The sequence below is a fragment of the Heteronotia binoei genome, chromosome 18 (genome assembly GCF_032191835.1).
Source record: "Heteronotia binoei isolate CCM8104 ecotype False Entrance Well chromosome 18, APGP_CSIRO_Hbin_v1, whole genome shotgun sequence".
NCBI lineage: Eukaryota > Metazoa > Chordata > Lepidosauria > Squamata > Gekkonidae > Heteronotia > Heteronotia binoei.
The window spans coordinates 15,029,395-15,051,214 of NC_083240.1; the positions used below are offsets into that span (position 1 = coordinate 15,029,395).

Consider the following 21,820-nt stretch of genomic DNA (forward strand, 5'->3'; position numbering starts at 1 on the left):
TCCAAGTCAAGCCAGCTGGCAACTTGGAGAATGCATTTAAAGTTCAAGTTGCTTTCTTTCCACCTCTCCCCCTCTATTTTCCTTCCTTCCTTCCTTCCTTCGTTTATTCTGTGTGGCTCTTACGTTAAGCAAATTTGGCCACCCCTGTCATAGAGGTTTTAAAAAATAAAAGATTTGTAGCACAATAAAGATTTGCAGAATAAGTGACGATAGCAGCCTGAATTGTCCTTCAGCTTGTTAGAGCTCAGAAAATAAATAAGCCAGCCATGGCGAGTACTTGGATGGGAGACCATCAAGGAATACTGGGGTTGCTCTGCAGAGGCAGGCAACAGCAAACCACCCCTAAACATTTCTTGCCTTGGGACTTCCATCAGGAGTCGCCATGAGTGGATTGTGACTTGATGGCACTTAATTATTATCAGAGGTGGAATTCTAGCAGGAGCTCCTTTGCATATTAGGCCACACACACCCTGATGTAGTCAATCCTCCAAGAGCTTACAAGGCTCTTTTTTGTAAGCTTCTGGAGGATTGGCTACATCAGGGGAGTGTGGCCTAATATGCAAAGGAGCTCCTTTATTTGTGATGTTAGTTTTAAGGAACATGAAGTCAGTTTATCGGATACACACAAAGTCAGCAGAGGCAGACACAGGGAAAGGAAGGATATAGGACAACGTCATGAAAAGTAGTCTCTGATCCTGCTATGCAAAGCTCAAAGCTGTTCCTCTCCACCCACAGTTCTGAGCCTCTCCTTGACACATGTAACTGGGCAGGGCTTTCTCTTGAGAGAAAAGTGGCTGGGCAATCTTTTCCATTAAATGTGGGAACCCAATCCTAAATTAAATAGTTCAAAAATTAAATGCATCAAAGACACACCTCCTACAACCGCTGACCACTCAACACTGTGACTCTTTCCTTCCCTCCCCAGGGGACTGGTGGGGGATGATAGAAGTAAGAGAGGCTTGGCTCAGTAGCTCTGCTGTGTGATTAAGACAGTCCTGAAAAAACAAGCTTTGCCTTCCCCTTCCTCCCCAAGGGAGGAGCCTCAGCCAATGGAGAAAATAGAGGTGTTGTCCAATTGAGCAAGCTTTGCAAAGCAAGCTGTGATGCAGAAGAAAGCAAGAGAGAGGGAGAAGGAAGTCTGTGGTGTCCCGTCCCCCCAACACACACTCCTTGCCATGATGATGGGTGGCAACCAAGGGTGACAGTCCTTGGCAACTGTCTCTTTTGCCAAGTGGATAAAATGGCTCCAAAGCAATGAGGAGCAATTTCAGCATCTGTAACTGGTGATAATGCAAACTTCCTTCCTTCACTAGCTGAACACTAGCAAGCTTTAATTTGCTTTGAAGATAAAGATTTGCTTGTGCAACAAGGGTGCTTAATTAGCTCAAAGATGCTTGGAAGACTATGCGACTGCCAGTTCCTGCTACTGCAATGAGTCACTATGCTGAACTTGCATACATCTGAGCACTGCAGAGAAAAGTATATTAGACCTCTTTCGGTTCACAGCTTTTCAGTCCCACTCTTTTGCTATTATTTATTTTTTCTACACCCATCCGTGCACATCTGCCAAGGGTAATATTTAATGGATCTGAAGCAGGCTCTGGGTCAGTCGAGAGTCTAGCTAAAGCCACCATAAATCTGTTAGCCTTCAGGGTGCTCCAAGACTCTGTCTAGAGGCTAATAATGTTACCCCATCTGGAACTGATCACACAAAATGCTGCTCTCTCCACGCCTGGCTAGTAAATTAAGTTCAGCTCAGTTAAAGCCTTTCTCCTTGAAATGCACAAGAAATGCATGAACATCCAAAGAGACAGTCACACACCTGCCATGAGAAAGGTGCTGGTTATAACCTTTAAAGCCCTATATGTTCTGGGACCTGTCTACCTTTGGGACTGCCTTTCCCCATACATACCCCAAAGAGCACTACGTTCGGGGTCCCAAAATCTCCTTCAGATCCCTGGACCGAAAGAAGCTCAACTGCCCACCACCAAAGCCAGAGCGTTCTCGGTAATAGCCCCAGCTCTGTGGAATGCCTTCCCCGAAAACATTAGGGCCCTGCCGCAGTTCCGCAGGGCCTGTAAGACCGAATTGTTCAAACTCACATTCAACAGTTAATGGCTTCAACGGCTATTATCCCACAGCACCAACAATCACACTCAACTAACATAATGGAAATCAGAACCTTGCCATCTTGGACTTGACAGAATGGATTGATGACTGCAATATGCATGGAAATGCTTTTATTCTTTAATATTCTATGACCGTTTTCGCACACAGCTCACCCGGTAGTCACAATCCTGTTACCTCCGCAGCGTCTGGTCAGATTTCCCACCATCTGCGCCGAAGTTACAGGAAGTGCCGCAGCTTTTGCGTAGCAAACATAAACCGCTAAAACCCAATTTACGTTCGCTACACAAAAGCTCAACTAACATAATGGAAATCAGAACCTTGCCATCTTGGACTTGATGGAATGGATTGATGACTGTAATATGCATGGAAATGCTTTTATTCTATATTTCACTCTTTAACATTCTATGTTTGTTTTTAACTGCTGTTAGCCATCCCGAGCCCATCAGGGGAGGGCGGGATATAAATTTGATAAAAATAAAATAAAATGGGAAAGGCAAAGAGCAAATCTACTGTGTGTGAATTTAAACAGGATCTGTCCTAGGCAGGGCAGTGTCCCGTACCACCCCCAAGAACACTGACAGGCTAGCTAGTACCTGGGCTGGAGCAAAGACATAAGGCCTAGTAGCACGCTTGTTTGCTGGGAAGACAAGGAACCACAAGAAAAGAGTTACCTAGTTCACAGAATCTCCCTGTCCACCCAAGACCACATAGGCAGGAGCCGTTTGCTGCAAGGCAGATTCCCCTGTTATGGCAGGTGCATGTCTGCTGACAACCAGCCCCGTACTGATTCTTCTGACAACCTGGGAGAGAAGAGAATGAAGCAGACAGACTAAGGGCAAGTCGAATCTGTACAGCTCTTAACTGATTATAACAGCAGTGTCCAGGCCACAAAAAAGTCTTAGCTGAAACATGAGCACAATCATATTAAAATGGGCCTTTTTGGCGACGTTTGCACACAAGGGAACGTGTACATCAGGGAAGCACTGTGCAAAACTTATTTTGGCACAGTCATATATCGGGTCATCTTGCTCTCTCTTGTTTTTTGCAATATTCTATCAAAGTGTACATCGCACATCCCAGGAGGGAAGGTGGAATAGTATAGCTCAGTCTCGTCAGATCTCAGAAACCAAACAGGGTCAGTACTTGGACAGAAGACCACCAAAGAAGACTTTGCAGAGGAAGGCAATAGCAGACCACTCTGCTTCTCACTTGCCTTGAAAGACCCCTGCCATGTCAGGACCAACTTGACAATGCTAATATACATCACTCATCAGTAATATAGAAGGGAAGAGACAGCAACTGGGATTTGTAGCACTCCAAAAAATTGAGGGTGGTGCATAGGGGTCGTTTTGTAGAAAAACAGGTGGTGGAGTTCATTAGCATAACTCATCAGCATATGCTGCCCCCTCATTAACCAAAAGCAACCCGATGCAAGAAAGGAGAGCCCCGGGCAAGCGAGGCCTGCTTGGGCTCACTAGACATCCAGCTAGCCCAAGCAGGCCTCGCTCTCCGGGGGCTCTCTTTGGCTGCCCCACCCCCCAGTCAAAAGGCCAGCAAGCCATCTGCCACCCAAAATCACATAAGTGAAAGGGTGGAATGGGCTTCTCCAGGGGTTAATGAGGGCTGCTGGGGGCGTGGCAAAGCTCCTGGTGCCTGGCTGGCTGCCCGCTCTCCTAATCCAGGGATTGTTATGCAGCTGCACCTACTATTCAATGGACAGGGTAAGTGAGGAGAAAGAGGGGGAACCCTGCGCTGCTGTGAGTTCCTGCTGAATTCAAAGTCTGGTGGTGCACACCGTCCCCTTCCCTCCTGCATGTATCCTCACAGCCTCCCCAAGAGGTTGATGAGACTGAGAGAGAATGACTGGGCAAAAGTCACCTTCCAGAGAGCTTCCACGGAAAAGAGGAGACGTGTACCTATAACCTCAACTCCCAGTTCACACCCAATCCATCCACGCAATTCTCTTCTTAGAACTCTCTCAGGCAATACGACTAGGTAAATATTTACCCTCCTCGCAGCTGGGACCAGTTCTCCCTGGCGGGCAAACGCAGGATCCGGTCACGTGATGACAAGTGGCGCCCTCACCGCAGGAACACACGAGCGCGCAGTCAGTGCCGAAACGACCAGCCGGGCAAGCTAAGAGTTTTTTCCCCCCCACAAAAATCAACAGGAAAGAAGGGCTTGTTTACAAGAGAGTCATCCATAAACCACCTCAAGTCACTGCAAGGGAAGTCATGATCATTATCCAGAAAGAAAGCCACCTAGAACCACAAGGAAAGGCAAGATATAAATGCTCTAATAAAGAAAGAAAGAAAAATATTCCTTCATGTATCCCCTCGCTCCTCCCTTTGGCTTTTTTCGGGGGGGCCGTTTCAGATTGTAAGCGCCTTGGGGCCAGAGAACGTCTTCTTGTATGCTGTGACAGTGCACGGTAGCAGAGCTAGAAGCACCGTGTCAGCTAGTGGCCATCTCCAAATTCCACAGCAGTGAAACCTGACAATATCCATAATTTTATAAACTAGGCTCTGGGGCATGAACAAAAAAGGTCCAAATGTTGTAGCTTTGGACCACAGGGAAAGCGAATCAGTGCATAACAAAGTCACCTTCCTCATGCACCCTTGTGCATGTGTGTTACACATCTCAACCGGTTGCCAGAATCCCAGCCCACTCACCGGTACTGCAGTCAGCCCCCACGTATCCAGCGGGACACTGGCACACCCCCGTGGTGGTCTCGCAGTGCCCCCCGTTCTTGCAGTTACACTGCCTCTCACAATTCGGGCCGTAGCGTCCAGAAGGGCATCCTGGAGGGGAAAAAAACCCTAGGTTTTTTTTTAAAAATCCAAGGCAAAAGTTCTGCTGCTGCTGCCAAAGCATAGTGACAGGATGCTAACAATGGAAGGTCTTACTCAATAGACCATTGCAAGAGGTTTCACAGAATCACAGAGTTGGAAAAGATCTCCAAGGTCATCTAGTCCAACCCCCTGCACAATGCAGGAATTTCACAAATACCACTCCCCTACACACACACTCAGTAAGCCCTGCTCCAGTCTCAGAAGATGGCAAAAAAGAAAAAAAGAAACAATAATTTTAAAAACTGATGCATGTTAACACACCACATGGTGCCTCTAGTGCTATGGATCACAGAGCTTCAATCCATGATGGATATTTGCAGTGTAGTCTTTTGGCTGGCTCAGGCTATAAGAATGCTTCTTAAAAAAGCCTTTTCTCAACATGTATTCCTGGTATTTAGAGAAACTTGGCCTTTTGCTGGAGTGTAACCAGAACATTAAGAATCCTTCATTGTTTCGTTTCTGAATTCTGTAGAGTGTTGTGTGCTGCTTCCTATTTCTTTGCGTCTCTCCCCCCCACCCTAAAATACACATTAATAAAACATTGCTAAAAAGCAATCTTCCTTCAAATAACTGCATCAAGATTCCCTTGGAAGAATGTTGACAAAATTGGAAAAAGAACTCTTGAAGAAGAAATCATATTTATGACCATAGCTTTTTATAGTGTTTTATCACTACACATGGATAACCAAGGCACATTGAGAACAAGTGTGATATACCAGTGACTTTCCAAGAGTCTCAGGCAGAAATCTTTCACTTTGTCTCCTCCCTGATCCTTTTTAAATGGAGATGCTGGGAACTGAACCTGGGATCTTCTGCATGCAGAGCAGATGCTCTACCATTGAGCCACATCCCTTCCCATTCTGACCTCTTTTCAGGGCTTTTTCTGAGCAGGAACACAGCTCCGGCTGGCTTGGCATCAGGGGGTGTGGCCTAATAAGCAAATGAGTTCCTGCTAGGGTTTTTCTACAAAAAAAGCCCTGCCTCTTTTACTGCTTTTCTTTGTGGGTGTGAAAGTCATCCTTGCAAAGAGCAGGGGCAACCACGGGGCTTTTTAAAAAAAGGAATGCAGTTCCAGCTGGTTTGCCATCAGGGGGTGCGGCCTAACATGCAAATGAATCCCTGATGGGCTTTTCCTACCCAAAAAAGCCCTGTGTGAAATAATGGTGATGTCAGGGGTGTGTGGCCTAATACGCAAATGAGTTCCTGCTGGGCTTTTACTACAAAAAAAGCCCTGGGCAACCAAATCCTCTCAAATAAGCAGCTGGCTAGCTAGGTGGGGCGGGGTGGGGGAGACTAGGGCTGCCAAGTCCAATTCAAGAAATATCTGGGGACTTTGGGGGTGGAGCCAGGAGACTTTGGGGGTGGAGCCAAGATCAAGGCTGTGACAAGCATCATTGAACTCCAAAGGGAGTTCTGGTCATCACATTTAAAGGGACGGCACACCTTTTCAATTCCTTCCTTCCACAGGAAATAATGAAGGATAAGGGCACCTTCTTTGGGGGCTCATAGAATTGGACCCCCTGGCCCAATCTTTTTGAACTTTGGGGGGTATTTTGGGGAGAGGCACTAGATGCTATACTGAAAATTTGGTGCTCTACCCCAAAAAACACCCCCCCCCCAGAGCCCCAGATACCCGCAGATCAATTCTCCATGATTTTCTATGGGAATAAATCTCCATAGGGAATAATAAAGTTCCCAGCAGACATTTCCCTCCCCTCCCCCCACTTTGACGACCCTGAAGCGAGGGGAGGGTCTCCAAACTGGGGATTGGCAACCCTAGGGGAGACCCAAGCCTCTTGCTTGAAACGCAGCCTTTCCAAGCTGGCAGAACCCGTGCGGATTTTCCAAACCTGCCCAAGGGATGGAGGGGCACAACTCCTGTTTCATGTGGCCTTCCCCTCTGATGCTTGAAACAGGAGTCTCCCCAGATGGCCTATTTGCAAGAACCGCGGCAGGGCTGCCAGCTAGGGAGGAATCCTTTTCATGTAGCAGCTTAGCAGGCGTCTGCTAAAGACATTACACAGAACATGATGGAGAGAGTTGGGGGTTTTTTTCCCTTCCTCTTTTTAAAAGTGGAACATTCTTTCCTTTCAACCCACGTGGACCAATGAGCAGCAGTTCCATGCAGGATCTTACGCGCAACAGAACTAGCCGTACTCAGGAAACAAGGTGGTACAAATAGAACTGTTGGGAAATGGGGGTGGTGGAATGGCCATCCCCATTCCAATTTTGTTTTGCAAGAACGCGCAGAGAAGTGGCTCTCTACAATTCTGTCCTTTCAAAGCACAGCAATATAGCATCTCCGAAGATGTCAGCTAGTGACTTAACAGTTTTCTTTCTGTGAAGGGAAAGAGGGACCTACGGTAGAAAACAGCCCCGTTGTTCATTGATTTTACAAATCTTTCACTGAGTTTCCAAAGGGATAAAAGCTGTGCGCAAGCACACGTGCAGTTTAACCCTTAGAATTAAACTTCCTAGCTACTGGAAAGAAATGGAGAGATTCTCCTCTTTACAGCTGTGCTCCCTTTGCCACTTTCCACTCCTCCTAAATTCTAGTTTCCCTGGGAGAATTTATAAAATAAAATCCCAGAATTGGAATATTTGCAATTCGCTTCAGCTTTCAGTCTGTTTGTATCTTTCCCTCTCTGTTACCAACATGCAATCATACATGGCCCAACAAAGCAAAAAAGCAATTCTAATATGATCATAGGGTTGCCAAGTCCAAGTCAAGAAATATCTGGGGACTTTTGGGGTGGAGCCAGTGGACATTGGGGTGGAGCCAGGAACAAGGGCGTGACAAGCATAATTGAACTCCAAGGGAGTTCTGGCCATCACATTTAAAGGAACAGCACACCTTTTTAAATGTCTTCCTTCCATAGGAAATAATGAAGGATAGGAGCACCTTCTTTTGGGGCTCATAGAATTGGACCCCCTGGTCCAATCATTTTGAAACTTGGGGGGGGGGTACTTTGAGGAGAGGCACTAGATATTATACTGAAAATGTGGTGCCTCTACCTCAAAAAACAGGTCCCTCAGAGCCCCCGAAATCTCCAGATCAATTCCCCATTATACCCTATGAGAATCGATCTCCACATAGGGAATAATGAAGTGCTCAGCAGACGTTTCCCTTTCCTCCACCACCTTTATGGCGACTCTGAAGCGAGGGATTGGCTTCTCTACTCAACGAGTTGCTGCCAACTTCTTCAAAGTAACACAGACACACCATCCAAGAGGAAGCCTTTCAATCGGAGACTGAAGCCTCCAGAGGTGGAAAGGCACATGGTCCTCTGGGGGGGGGGGCGGGGCTTCCCCCCCCGCCTGCTGGCCAGCTGACTGGGGGCGGGAAGCAGCCTGGGAAAGCGGAAGAACCCCCGCTGGGACCTGGGGATTGGCAAGCCTGTATGATCATACATGAGGACTGCATGATAGTCTTTCTGTGCTGTGTTTTAGTGACGCACTCAAGTTGATACACTGCTAAAATACTGCACCAAAAAGAATCTCGATGCAATCGTACATATAAGACTGAGACAAGATGACTTTTTTGGCAGTGTTTTAATCCAACTCATGTGTACCTTAGTAAAGGAAAAGGCAAACACAAAGGAATGAAAAACTGCATCAAACAACACACTCAAGACACTCCAAAAAACCCTACAACAATGGAGGATTCCTAAAGCATCATTCTCATTTTGGAAGCAAGTCCATTTAATTTGGCCTGCCCGAATCTGAGATAAAATTCTGGGTATGAGAGTGTTAGAAGTATTTTTCCCATGAATAATAAAGGTTACAGCCAAGTGCTTTATCAGCAATGCAGCAAAATGCTCCCTCCCTCCCCGATAAGGGAAGGGCTTCTAGAAGAAAAAGATATTGGATTTAAATCCTGTTCTATACTCAGAGCGGTCACAATCTCCTCTACCTCCCCCCCCCCCACCCACACACAACAGACACCCTGTGAGGTAGGTGGAGCTGAGAGAGCTTTTTACAGCAGCTGCCCTTTCAAGGACAACTCCTGTGATAGCTATGGCAAACCTAAGGCCATTCCAGCAGCTGGAGGTGGAGAAGTGGGGAATCAAACCCGGTCCTCCCAGATAAGAGTTCACGCACTTAACCACTACACCAAATTGGCTCTCAAACTGGCTCTCAAACATTTCTACATCCTCAGGGCCTTCCCTCCTACTGGAGCAATTCAAAAAAGGAACAATCTATGTGGGAAAGTTGTGGTGTCACCATTCTTAGAAGGTAAAGCTGGCCCATTTGAACATTGCACACAAAAGCAACTGTTTAGGGAGAACTCACGCTGCCGGCAACTGCTGCCATAGAATCCTGATGCACAGATACACTCCCCGGTCACTGGGTGGCAGTCATGGTTCACTCCCGCGCACCGGCAAATCCTGCCACAGTTTAGCCCAAACGTCCCCGGCAGACAGGCTGTGCAGGAGAAAGGGTCAGCATAACAAGAGCTACTAAGAGAAAGGGAGGTTTGGATTCATTTCAGAGCAAAACAACTGGTGCAGAAATTCCATCCCGGGGCCAGCCCACATGTGGCTTTTTCCATAACAGCTGGAACTGCAGTTAGCTTTGGACTGAACTGTACATACTTCATACCCCCCTGGACACATGAGAGCAATAAAACAAAATGAAATCACACATTCTGAAAAGGTGTAAACAATGAGGACTAGCATCGTCTTCCCTAATGGGTTTTGCTGGAATGATTTTGAGCTGATTAAAACATATGGCGAAGTTATATGCTATAGTCTTCTAGAGGTAGTTAGTTCTCTTCCAGCTGCACTAAATATGCCCCCCCCCCAAAAAAAACCCCCTCTTCCTTAAACATGAAGTGATAGCATGTTAGGGAGATGAGAAGTGTTCTGGGCATTCCAGTTTTCCATGGGCCAGTGGTGGAAATAGTGCTGTCAGGTCACAGTCAGCTTCATAGGGTTTTGATGGCAGCAGATAAACAGAGGTGGTTTGTCATTGCCTGCTTCTGCATAACAACCCTGGAGTTCCTTTGTGGTCTTCCAACCAATTTCTAACCTGGGTCAGCCCTGCTTCTGAGATCTGATGAGACTGGGCTGGCATCAGGGCTGGATTAACAATTAGGGCCTATGGGCCCTCATGCCTTTAGGCACCCCGGGCTGGCTTCTCCCCCCAGTTTCCCCCCTGCTTGCAGCCCTCCCAGCCTGCACGCACAGCCAGCAACTGAGTCGCTCTTTGCCTGACTTGCCTGGTACAGCTGATGCTGGCATCCTCGCCAAGTTTGCCTCTCTCTGCCTCTCCCCCCGCAGCTTTGTCAAAGGGGCTTCTGAGAAGGTGCCTGCAGGCTGCAGTGGGGGCCACAGGCAGCAGGACGGCCACTCCAACTCTGAGATAATTTGCAAAAGGCCCCCCTGAGATTTTGACTGCCTAGGGGCCTCCATAGGGTTTAATCCAGCCCTGGCTGGCATGAGCCATTCAAGTCAGGGTAGTATGAAGAGTTATTGGTGTTCAGATGTGCAGTTCCCCAACCTGTACTATTTAGAATCATAGAATCACAGAGGTGGAAGGGACCTCCAGGGCCACCTAGTCCAACCCCCTGCACGACAATGCTCTTTTCAGAAGGTGTAATCCATAACTGCACTATGCAAGTTTCTGGTCCTGCAAAAGTAAACTTGAAAATGTTTGGGCACTGTTTGATTATTCTAGAACAGGAGGTGGGATTAGTCAGCACACTCAGTAGATGAGGGGCAGGATTCCAATGCCCTTCCATAAATCCTGTGCCCTCCCCAAGGTTTACAGACTAAATTATGTGAAATATGCAATATACTTATAATTTGTTTAAATGTATACAAGCTGTAGGATATGCATTTTCCTGGTGAAAGATTCTGATTCTTTTTTCAAAATGATGACCATCCTACGTGTCATGCATCATAGCACTGTTCACAATTATTAGAAGGAAACTTTCTGATGCTCAAGCATTCAGTGACTGTCAAATTCTTATTTTTCCATGAGGCCAGTTAGGCCTGCAAAAGTGCCATCCTAAGGAGATTTACACCCTTCTGAGTCAGTTGAAGTCAGCGAACTTAGAAAGGTATAACTCGGTTTATGATAGCACTGCAAGAGTCTCTGTCTCCAACATGGTTTGGGATTGCCAGCTTTTTAAAAATGGGCAGTTCTGTTTCTTGCTGTACATTGACCAGGAGGAATTAGGAACAGTCAGCTTCTATCTCCATGGTCTGAAACACCTGCTGTTTTCTGCAACCCTAACAGCTGTTTAAGGGACCCCGGGGGAGGGGGGTGGCGGGGGGGGGGCAGTCAGCTGGCAACAATAACCCAGATACCCACAGCAATGACGTCTCTCAAACATTTCACACAAGAAATCTTGCATCTCACTGCATGTTGCGTTCCACCAGCTTTAGCCTCCTATTGGTTTGCTCAAAAGTAGTTAGGGTTGCCGTGTTCATCTTAGGAAACATCTAGTGATTTGGGGGTGGAGCCAGGAGTGAGGGCGTGACAAGCACAACTGAACTCCAAAGGGAGTTCTGGCCATCACATTTAAAGGGACTGCACACCTTTTAAATGCCTTCCCTCCATTTGGAAATAATGAAGGATAGGGGCACCTACTCTTGGGGCTCATAGAATTGGTCTACTTTATCCAGTCGTTTTGAAACTTGGGGGGTGCTTTGGGGAGAGGCAACAGAAGCTATGCTGAGAATTTGGCGCCCCTATCTCAAAAAATAGCTCCCCAGAGCTCCAGATACCTATGCATCAATTCTCTATTATACCCTATGGGAATCGGTCTCCCTAGGGTATAATGGAGTGCACAGCAGGCATTTCCCTCCAACTCCCACTTTCTGATAACCCTGAAGCAGGGGGAGGGCCTTCAAATCGGGGAATCCCCTGCCCCAACTGGGGATTGGCAACCCTAGAAGTAGCCTCCGTGGATTGAAAAGCCAAAAAAATGTTCCCCCATTTGGTAAATAGATATTCCAGAAAGAAAACAATAACAACACAGTGGCCCCTAATAGACCTCAGCAAGTACAGCATGAGTTTGTACGACTTCAGGGTACACACAGGGGCACAACTGACCACTTCGGAGTTGTTAACATCTAGAAACCTCAGCAGTGGGAGGGAAAGTGGCCTTTGAAAACTAACAACAACACTAGCAGGGCTTTTTATTGTAGCAGGAACTCGTTTGCATATTAGGCCACATACCCCTGATGTAGCCAACCCTCCAGGAGCTTACAGGGGTCTTCTTACAGGGCCTACTGTAAACTCCAGAAGGATTGGCTACATCAGGGGGTGTGTGGCTTCATATGCAGACAGCCCTGCGGCAACGACTGAACAAGGTATCCCCAAAAAGTTACCAATGAACAAACAAACAAGCAAACAAAAAGGGACAGTGATTTACCAGGGAGAAGTACCTGAAAAAAAGGACCAGCCCTAGCAAAATACAGACAGTTGGAGGGTCTGAAATGGCAAAACTTTGGAGACAGAGCCTCAGAATCCACATGTGCACCAGGCGCGCTGTTTGTGCTACAGTGGTCCTTGCCAGGACTGGCTCTCCGGTTTATTAATCTAATCCTCTTGGATGGAGCACACTGCTCTGGTTTCCCATTTGGCAATTTCACCTCTGTCAGGATTATGTGAGCATGCAACACCTGCCAGGGCCTGACCCGCCATTTGGCCAGGCCAAGCGGGGCTTTATTTACTTATTTATGTCTTTGGAGCCATTCGGAGGAGCCCAGCCTGGTTTGTGAGCCTGGCCAGAGAAGTCTGCACGTACTTTTCTCGCATCCGTGGCCCGTGAACCCTGGTGGGCAGCTGCACTCGCCCGTGATGTGGTTGCAGGGTAGTCCCGGAGCACAGTCACAGCTGGAGGCGCAGTCCTTCCCGAAGGAACCGGGCAGGCAGGCTGCGGGGAGCATAAAACACAGAGTCAGCGCCGGGGCAGCAGACGTTATCCAGGCAGTGACGACAGTGCGGTGGAGTTATTAAAAACGGCAGACTGGGGTTATTGTTGGAGCCTTAGGGGAAAGCGGGACTTTAATTTCCTGCGGACTCAGCTGCTTGCTTTCCAGCTGGGTGGTCTTCCAACTGGGAAACTGATAACAAGCCAACATCTTTCTTTGGACAGCCCTTGCCCTGAAAAACTGGCTGGTGCTACACATCCTCTTCTCCTCCCCAGTGTAAAGTTTCTGGCGAATCCAATGCTTGGCCTTAGCCGGGATTCCAGAAGTCCCTGATGTGGGGAACCTGGTGTTCATGGAACATGGAAGCGGATGGTTGAGGGTGGTTCTGGATGCATGATTCGTAGTTAAGGTGTGGGAGATCTTGAGTTCGAATCTTGAAAAGATCCTGAGTTTGAATACAGAAAGGAAAGGAAAAGGGATCTGTACCTGACCTTAGGTTCCTAGTATGGGCAGGAGTGTGGCTTACAACATAATTATCCTTTTCTCTAACAAGGGTGTCAAACCTATTTGTCATATCCATCTGATATAAATGAGAGCTTGTTGGGCTGGGCCATGTTGGGTTGAACCGGGCCATGTCGGGCCGGGCCATGTGTGTACCTATTTCAGATTAGGGAGCAGAGATCAAAACTTTATAAAGGACACAGACAAACATAATTAAATATTTAAAAAAAAACTTAAAACATGCTAAAAACCTAAGCACTCATTGGTTTTAAAGATGCTTTCTTTGTATTTCTCTCATGGGATCCAGGGAACTGGGCAAAGGAAGCTCTGGCTCTTTCCTTCCTTTTCCAGGGGACCAGAAGGGGAAGGAGCCTCAGCCAGTAGAAGGAAGAGAACCTTGGCTCAGTAGTTCTGCTGTGTGAGAGAGCCTGGAAAAACAAGCTCTGCCTCCCCCCCCCTTCCTCCCCAGGGGAGAAGCCTCAGCCAATGGAGAAAATAGAGGTTTTGCTCTCTAGCTCCTGTGCAATTGAGCAAGCCTTGCAAAGCAAGCTGTGATGCAGAAGGAAGCAAGAGAGAGGGAGAAGGAAGCGGATGATAGCCAGTTGGTCAAGAGCCTGATAGGAGCCCTCCAGGGGCCTAATTCGGCCACCAGGCCACATGTTTGACACCCTTGGCCAGAGCCGGATCTAGGGGGGGTACTTGCCCCGGGCGCCAACGGAGAGGGAGGTGCCAAATTGGGCATGGAGCCCATTGTATTCTATGGGACTATAAGATAGAATGGCCCATAAGGGGGTGCCATTTTTTTATTTTGCCCACCCCCCCTCGAAAAACATGTAGATCCGGTCCTGCTCTTGGCTTGCAACATCATTCTCCTTTTCTTCGTTTTATCTTCACAACAATCCTGTGAGGTAGATTAGGATGACGATATGTGACTGGGTCAAAGCCACCCAGAAAGCTTCTGTGGCAGACTAGGGATTTGAACCCAGGGCTCCTAGGTCGTAGTTCAAGACTCCAACCACTATACCACACTGGCAAAGCACTTGCTTTGTATGCAGAAGGTTCAGTCCTTAGCATTTCTGTTTAAAGGATGTCAGGGTTATGGAAGTTCAAAACACTTTGCCTCTCCTTGAAGCCCTGGAGAGCCATTTCTCACGCCCAGCTAGCTGGACCACTATTCTGACTCAGCGCAGCGTATTCATTTAGGTCAGGAGCCCAGATTTTAACATGTGTCCTGGTTGACATTTCCAACTGGATCCCTGAGGTAGCTCACAAATCAACATGATGACCACCAACCCTTTCAAAGCACAGAAGAGGAGATGGTTCAAAATGGAAGGCCAAAGTCTTCAGCCAGACAGAGAGAGCGATATAGGGTTTCGCTCCTGCTAAGTCCACTCTGTCAGGAGCAGAATGACATGTGAGATCAGCAAGCAAGCTAAGTCAAGCAGCCTCCACAGTTGGCAACACCCGTTCAGTTCAGACCCAGGCCACAATTATCATAACCAGGCCTCAGATTCAGCAGGAGCTCTCAGGAGCACAGCTCCTGAACCTTTCTGGCGGTTCCCTCTCTCCCTCCCCACCTACCTTGTCCATTGAATAGTAGGAGCAGCTGCATAACAATCCTTGGATTAGGAGAGTGAGCAGCCAGCTAGCCACCAGGGGCTTTGCCATGCCCCCAGCAGCCCTCATTGACACCTGGAGAAGCCCAAGCCACCCTTTCTCCACTTCTTATGTGATTTTGAGCAGCGGGTGGCTTGCTGGCCTTTTGATTGGGGGGGGGGGCAGTCCAGGAGAGCCCCAGGCGAGTGAGGCCTGCTTGGGCTGGCTGGGTCTCTAACCAGCCCAAGCAGGCCTCGCTAGCCTGGGGCTCTCCTTTCTTGCATCGGGTTGCTTTTCGCTAGAGGGGGGCAGCAGCATATGCCAATGAGTTATGCCAATGAGCTCTGTCACCTATTATTCTACAAAACAGCCCCTAAGCACAACTATGGGTAGAAGTTTGGGTTGCCATCCTCCAGGTGGGGCCTGGAGATCCTCCCACTATTACAACTGATCTTCAGGCAACAGAGCTCCGTTCACCTGGGGACAATGGCTGCTTTGGAGGGTAGACTCTACGGCTGGTACCCTGCTGAGGACCCTCTCCCTCCCTAAATCCTCCCCTCCCCAAGCTCTACTCCCCATATCTGCAGTTTTTTCCCCAGGTAAGAGCTGGCCACCCTGCTCCCAGTACATCAGGGGTCAGTTGGCTCCGCTTGCTGCTCATTGCCAACTCCAGATCAAAGGCCCACTGGGAAGGTCCCTGGTAAACTCAAGGGCCTGAGTCTGTCCCTGCATCCATCCACACACTCAACCCATCAATTCCATATTGGATGGGTCATTGGCCTGCTGCAGCATGCCAAAGACCACACAGGCAGCCCCCTCCTCTGGCAAGCTGCCGCTGCAGTAAAGAATGGAAAATGTCCAGATCCCTTGTCTGAGCCCCCAACACGTCACATCTTGATTGCAGAGTCCGTTACACATGAACCTGCTAGGGTTGCCAATCCCCAGGTGGGGGCAGGGGATCCCCCGGTTTGGAGGCCCTCCCTTCTGCTTCAGGGTCATCAGAAAGCTGGCTGTTGGACTGGATGGGCCATTGGCCTGATCCAACCTGGCTTCTCTTATGTTCTTATATTCAGGCGGGTTCTAGGGTTGCCAAGTCCAACTCAAGAAATATCTGGGGACTTTGGGGGTGGAGCCAGGAGAAAGGTTGTGACAAGCATAATTGAACTCCAAAGAGAGTTCTGGCTATCACATTTAAAGGGCCCACACTCCTTTTAAATGCCTTCCCTCCACTGGAAATAACAAAAGATAGGGGCACCTTCTTTGGGAGCTGATAGAATTGAACCCCTTAGTTCAATCTTTTTGAAACTTGGAGGGACTTTTGAGAAGAGGTGTTGGATGCTATGCTCCAAATTAGGTGCCTCTTATCTCAAAAAACAGGCCCCTCCAGAGCCCCAGATACCTGCAGATCAATTCTCCATTATACCCTATGGGAATTGGTCTCCATAGGGAATAATGGCGTGCCCAGCAGACATTTCCCTCCCCCACTGCTTTCTGATAACCGTGGAGTGGGAGGAGGGCCTCCAAACTGGGGATTGGCAACCCCACCTGGGGACTGGCAACCCCAGCAGGTTAATGTGCAACGGACTCCGCAAACAAGATGTGATGTGTTGGGGTCTCAAACAAGGGATCTGGACACTTTCCATTCTTTACTGTAGCGGCAGCTTGCGAGAGGAGGGGGCTGCCAGTGTGGTCTCTGCCATGCCTCAGCAGTTCCGGTGGCTAGGAGGAGGAAGTGTAGCAATGCAATTAGCGTGGGTTAGGTGACACAAGGGAGGCCAACAGAGCTTTACCAGGTTTTCTAAAGCAACAGAATCTAGCTAGACTGTCTGTCTGAGCAACAATCTGCTCATGGGGAGGGAGGGGGAGGGAGAAGGAGAGAAAGAGACAGAGAGAGAGAGAGCAGTTACAAACTGCCCATTCTCACTTGCTGATTTTGCAGGTTGCTGTCCAGTTTGCCACCAGACTGCCAGACTCCAACAGAACTGCCTGTCTCACCTTTTTCACAGTGACGTCCTCTCCACCCTGGCGAGCAGTCGCAAGCACCTGTGATGTGGTGGCATGAAATGCTGTTCTCACAGTCACACCGCTTCTCACACCGGTCCCCGTATGTCCCCTCTGGGCAAGCTGCAAAGAGAAGACAGGGATTAGCATCTTAGCCTCCAAAGAAGCACAAGAAATCCACCTTCAAATAAACATAGGCCAGGGACCAACAACGGCCCTATGAACTGGCACAGCGAAAATATACGTTGAACTGATGCCCTTCAGTTGGAGAAACAAATGATAGTGAGGGGTGTAATATGAACGGCTGAGAGAAAACACTGAAAATACAAATATACGGGGCATGCTACTGAAAATATCAAAACTTGCAATCAAACTTGGCTGCTTGGAAGTCCACTGGGGCAGACAAAATACTTCATAACGTTCTGAACAAAGCCAAGACTGTTTTGCAAGTGGGGCCGTCCATCCTCTGGATTATCAAGGCAGCTCCATTCATGTGGAGACAGCCAAAAATCCCAGAAAGTGGAAGAAGGTGGATAATACCTTTATGGCAACTAACGGGCATCTGTTGAAGCCATAGTTCCTTTTCTGTTCTTTTGCAGGGATTTAGCATGGATGTGACCAGAGGCACAAGCCTTTTGCAACAGTTGAGGGCTTTCGGCCTTTGGTTGTTAGCCTGTGTTTTGCCATCTTTAGCTGAGTCAGCAGGTCCAGGATTAGGCCAGAAAGTGATTGTACTGTGTTGTATTGTTTTCTGTATGCTGATTTAAAATTCTTTCTTTCTCTTTCTCTCTTTCTTTCCTCCATGACCTACATGTCTTGAATAAAATTATATTACCATATTTCATACCTTGTAGCTTGCTTTGAGTTTCCCACAGGGAAGACTAGCAAGATAAATGTACTGATATAAATAATAAATGCCATGTTGTAATTCCGCATCTGGCCGAAAAAGATGTTTGCACAAGTTTCAGGTTTGGGTGATTCCCTAATGTACCCTTCTGGCTACTCTCCAAGTTCTTAGGAGACCCACAAGAAGGGTGGATGTATGGAGTGTGGACACAGACAACTGATCAGCTCTCAGTCTCATAGAAGGTAAGATGCAATACGGGGAAACAACAGCCACGGAGAAAACACAAAAGGGGGTGGGGAGGAAGGAGAAAATAATACAGATTGCCAAAATATGTTGTGAAAGCATGGCTGAAGAAGAAACATCATCGCATAATGTATTCTGTAACATGTTACTTATATTGTGTTTTGTTATAATTTACATTGTAAGCCACCTTTAGTTCTTATAAGGAAGAAGGGCAGCTAATAAATGATAAATTAGATATCTGCTGCTTTCAGGAGCTACTGACTGCTGCATTCATTTCAAGAACTCAGGAAGGAGCTCTGCTGAAGGACCAAGATACAGAATGAGCAGGGCTTTTTTTGTAGCAGGAACTCATTAGCATATTAGGCCACACCTCCCTGCTATAAATCCTCCAAGAGCTTACAGTAGGCCCTGTACTAAGAGCCCTGTAAGCTCTTGGAGGATTGGCTACATCAGGTGGGTAAGTAAGTAAGTAAATTTTTATTTATACCCCGCCCTCCCCGCCAAGGCAGGCTCAGGGCGGCTTACAGAGCATGATACGAAATCATGATATCACAATAACAGATAAAATCAATAACAATATAAATACAAATGTAAATTAGTTTTAAAAAGTTAAAACAGTACAGTGGTGCTACAGTCTCTATTTATCCGGCAGCGTAATATTTATTCTGGTTACATCTTAAAGGCTTCTTGGAAGAAGGCAGTTTTGCAGGCCCTGCGGAACTGATTGAGGTCCCGCAGGGCCCGCACCTCCTCCGGCAGCTGATTCCACCATTGGGGGCTTTTATAGGTGGGTGTGGCCTAATATGCAAAGGAGTTCCTGCTACAACAAAAAGCCTTGAGAGTGAGACATTGGAGATTACCTGAAGGTTTCTTCTCTTCAGTGAGGAGAAATCATGCATACTGGCTAAGTCACACCTCTTTTTGATCCAGGCAAGGCTATGCAAATCTGTGTAGACTGTATTGGCTCAGAGCGAGGTTGACCCTCCAGTCTTAGAATAGCCCAGCTCCATGACAGATTTTGCATCCAACTAGATTCTATTTAGCAATGAAATATGAATGGCTTTGCCCTACTGCAGAGAAGAAACCTTCAGGTATATTGCAGTGACATCATCATGCTGAGGATGTTGCATGGTGACACTCTGGTTTGAGAGAAAAACTCTATGGTTTGGACCCATAAAGTCTTCCATAAAACCAGAGTGTTGTCATGTGATGTCCCTCATGTGATGTCAAGAGAGGCTAGTCTGAATGGTCCCTTTTTTCTTTTCTAAGACTGGAGATGGGTCCTTTCTTCCAGGCTTTTCTGCCTTCCATACTAATAAGGCAGGAGTCACCCACAAAGGGGAGCTACGCTCAAGCATCCTGCTGTAGCAGCAGAGCTACTGAAACTGGGGGTCAGCCTCATTCAGAGCCAGTACTAAAAGGTAAAGATAGTCCCCTGTGCAAGCACCAGTTGTTTCTGACTCTGGGGTGATGTCACATCACGACGTTTTCACAGTAGACTTTTTACAGGGTGATTTGCCATTGCCTTCCCCAGTCATCTATACTTCCCCCCCACAACAAGCTGGGTACTCATTTTACTGACCTCAGGAGGATGGAAGGCTGAGTCAACCTTGAGCCAGCTACCTGAACCCAGCTTCTGCCTGGATCAAACTCAGGTTGTGAGCAGAGCTTGGACTGCAGTATTGCAGCTTTACCACTCTGTGCCACGGGGCTTCTCTAGAGCCAGTATAGTGTACACAAATTTCCACAGCCCTGCCTGAAGCAAGAGGAGGCATGATCTAACCAGTTTGGATGATTTCCCGTACTGAAGGAGAAGGGTGCTTCCTTATCTAAGGGCACTTGGATCTCTCAAAGCAGCTTTTGCAAACACCTCCTTGTTAAAGGAAATAGTTCTTGGGTGAAGGTAGGGGTGTCTCAGACTGTGTCATTTACCATTCACCAGAGTTTCTTCCTGACCACCACCAAGTCCGTAGCTGAAAAGAAGCACAAGAAGTCCCTTTGCTCCAGCAGAAACTTAGGCACAGAGTATTTTCAGCAGAAACTGTGCCAGAGAAAAGGTCCAAGGGGGAAAAAAATTGGCATCCTGAGGCATTGGGAGTGCTGAGTAGGGAAGAAAGAGAGGAAGCTACGAGTAATGCACATCACGCCATGCTTTTCATAAAAGCGCTCTCCCTCTGGACTTATTCGGGTGTGAAAAGCTCTCTCTTGAATGGAGCCAAATGTTACTGGAAGTGTTATTTCTGGCCACTGTCAGAAGACTTTGGATGCCAGGACAATCTCACCACAATCCAGGGTATTTAGCGAGACGAACCCCAGTAGTTGTAAGTTTGCTGTTACTTCTGTCCTTACCGAAAAGAGACTGAAGTCTGAAGCAGCAGAAAAGCCAAATCAAGCACTCTTCGTAAGGATTGGGTTCCCCGAATCCAGGCAGCCTAATCTGTATGCCAACAGTTTGCTAATTAAGCAAAATTAAGCATGTTAACTGTTGTACTGTTGGCCAGTTGCTCTGTGGACCTTGGCAACTAACACAAAAAGCTGCAAAGGATCAGAGGACTTGTACAAGAGGGTAGGTTCTGCTAGAAAATTAGGAGAAATCTCCTAACAGCTTGACAATGAAACCACAGAGAAAGGGGCTCCTTTGCTGGAGCAGGAGCATGGAGACCCCCAACACCTTTCAGGAATGCTCTGGTTAGCGCTTCCTGTTTTGAACAGGAAGTTAGGCTAGATGCTCTGTAGAAGCAGTCTTCTGCCTATTGGTTGTAACCTTCAGGTGGATCCCACCAGCTGGGTCATAGCCTCTATAGAGCCGCCAGACATTTTGCTGTCTTTTGGAAGAACCTACTGCTAGTTGGCATGCACAAGGGGCCAGCACTCAATGGCTCCTGTCTTCCTTTATACCCATGCTGAGAGGAGTACCAACTACAGTCAGTGGTGGAGAGAATTCCACCAGGTTATGTTGAGCCTGTGGTGGGAGCTCAGAATGTGAAGTTTCTAGAATCTACTGACAAGGTTGCCCCTTGTTGGCCTCTCCTGCCCTTATGGAAGAGCCTGGCCCCAAGGTTTAACCACATAGCTGGGTGGCAAGAAGGGGCCAGGAGCTGCCTAGAGCAACACAGTGGAAAACTCATATTGAATCGGACAGAACATCCTACAGAGCTCACTGGAAGACCTGTGAAGCAGTGATGAAACTGGCAACAAAGCGTTACTTCTCTGCTATCATTGTATCAGCCAATTCCGGACTAACCCAATTGTTTAAGATATCTTAGCATTAGCTGACTCCTAAATCTCAGTCTTCATTGTCCAAGGAACAGGAAGTTAGTTCAGATGTTTGTGCAGGGTTTTTTTTTCTTTTTGGCTGATAAAATCTCTCAAATACGTTCTGAAGTCAGTTGCAACATGGCTCAGACAGATAAAAAGGCCCATCTGTACATGGCCTTTTTATCGGGTCCCAGATCTGAAAAAAGTTGACCCATAAGAACACAAGAGAAGCTATGTTGGATCAGGCCAATGGCCCATCCAGTCCAACACTCTGTGTTACACAGTGGCCAAAAAGCCCAGGGGTCATCAGGAGGTCCATCAGTGGGGCCAGGACACTAGAAGCCCTCCCCAAGCACCAAGAATACAGAGCATCACTGCTCCAGACAGAGTTCCATCCATACCCTGTGGCTAATAGCCTCTGATGGACCTCTGCTCCATATGTTTATCCAATCCCCTCTTGAAGCTATCTGTGCTTGTAGCTGCCCTTTCAGCTTTATAAGCCTCTT

The 21,820-nt window shown here is 47.6% G+C and overlaps 1 protein-coding gene across 1 annotated transcript in view; it reads right to left on the reverse strand.

The window, feature by feature from the left end:
* The window catches only part of MEGF6 (multiple EGF like domains 6), a 118,162-nt gene that overhangs the window by 7,811 nt on the left and 88,531 nt on the right, over nucleotides 1-21,820 (reverse strand). The window contains exons 24-29 of the mRNA XM_060259098.1: nucleotides 16,961-17,089; nucleotides 12,742-12,870; nucleotides 9,276-9,407; nucleotides 4,803-4,931; nucleotides 4,138-4,266; nucleotides 2,802-2,930 (exon numbers count right to left, since the gene is read on the reverse strand). Coding sequence (XP_060115081.1) covers nucleotides 2,802-2,930; nucleotides 4,138-4,266; nucleotides 4,803-4,931; nucleotides 9,276-9,407; nucleotides 12,742-12,870; nucleotides 16,961-17,089 — 777 coding nt within the window. The remainder of the gene's footprint in view (nucleotides 1-2,801; nucleotides 2,931-4,137; nucleotides 4,267-4,802; nucleotides 4,932-9,275; nucleotides 9,408-12,741; nucleotides 12,871-16,960; nucleotides 17,090-21,820) is intronic.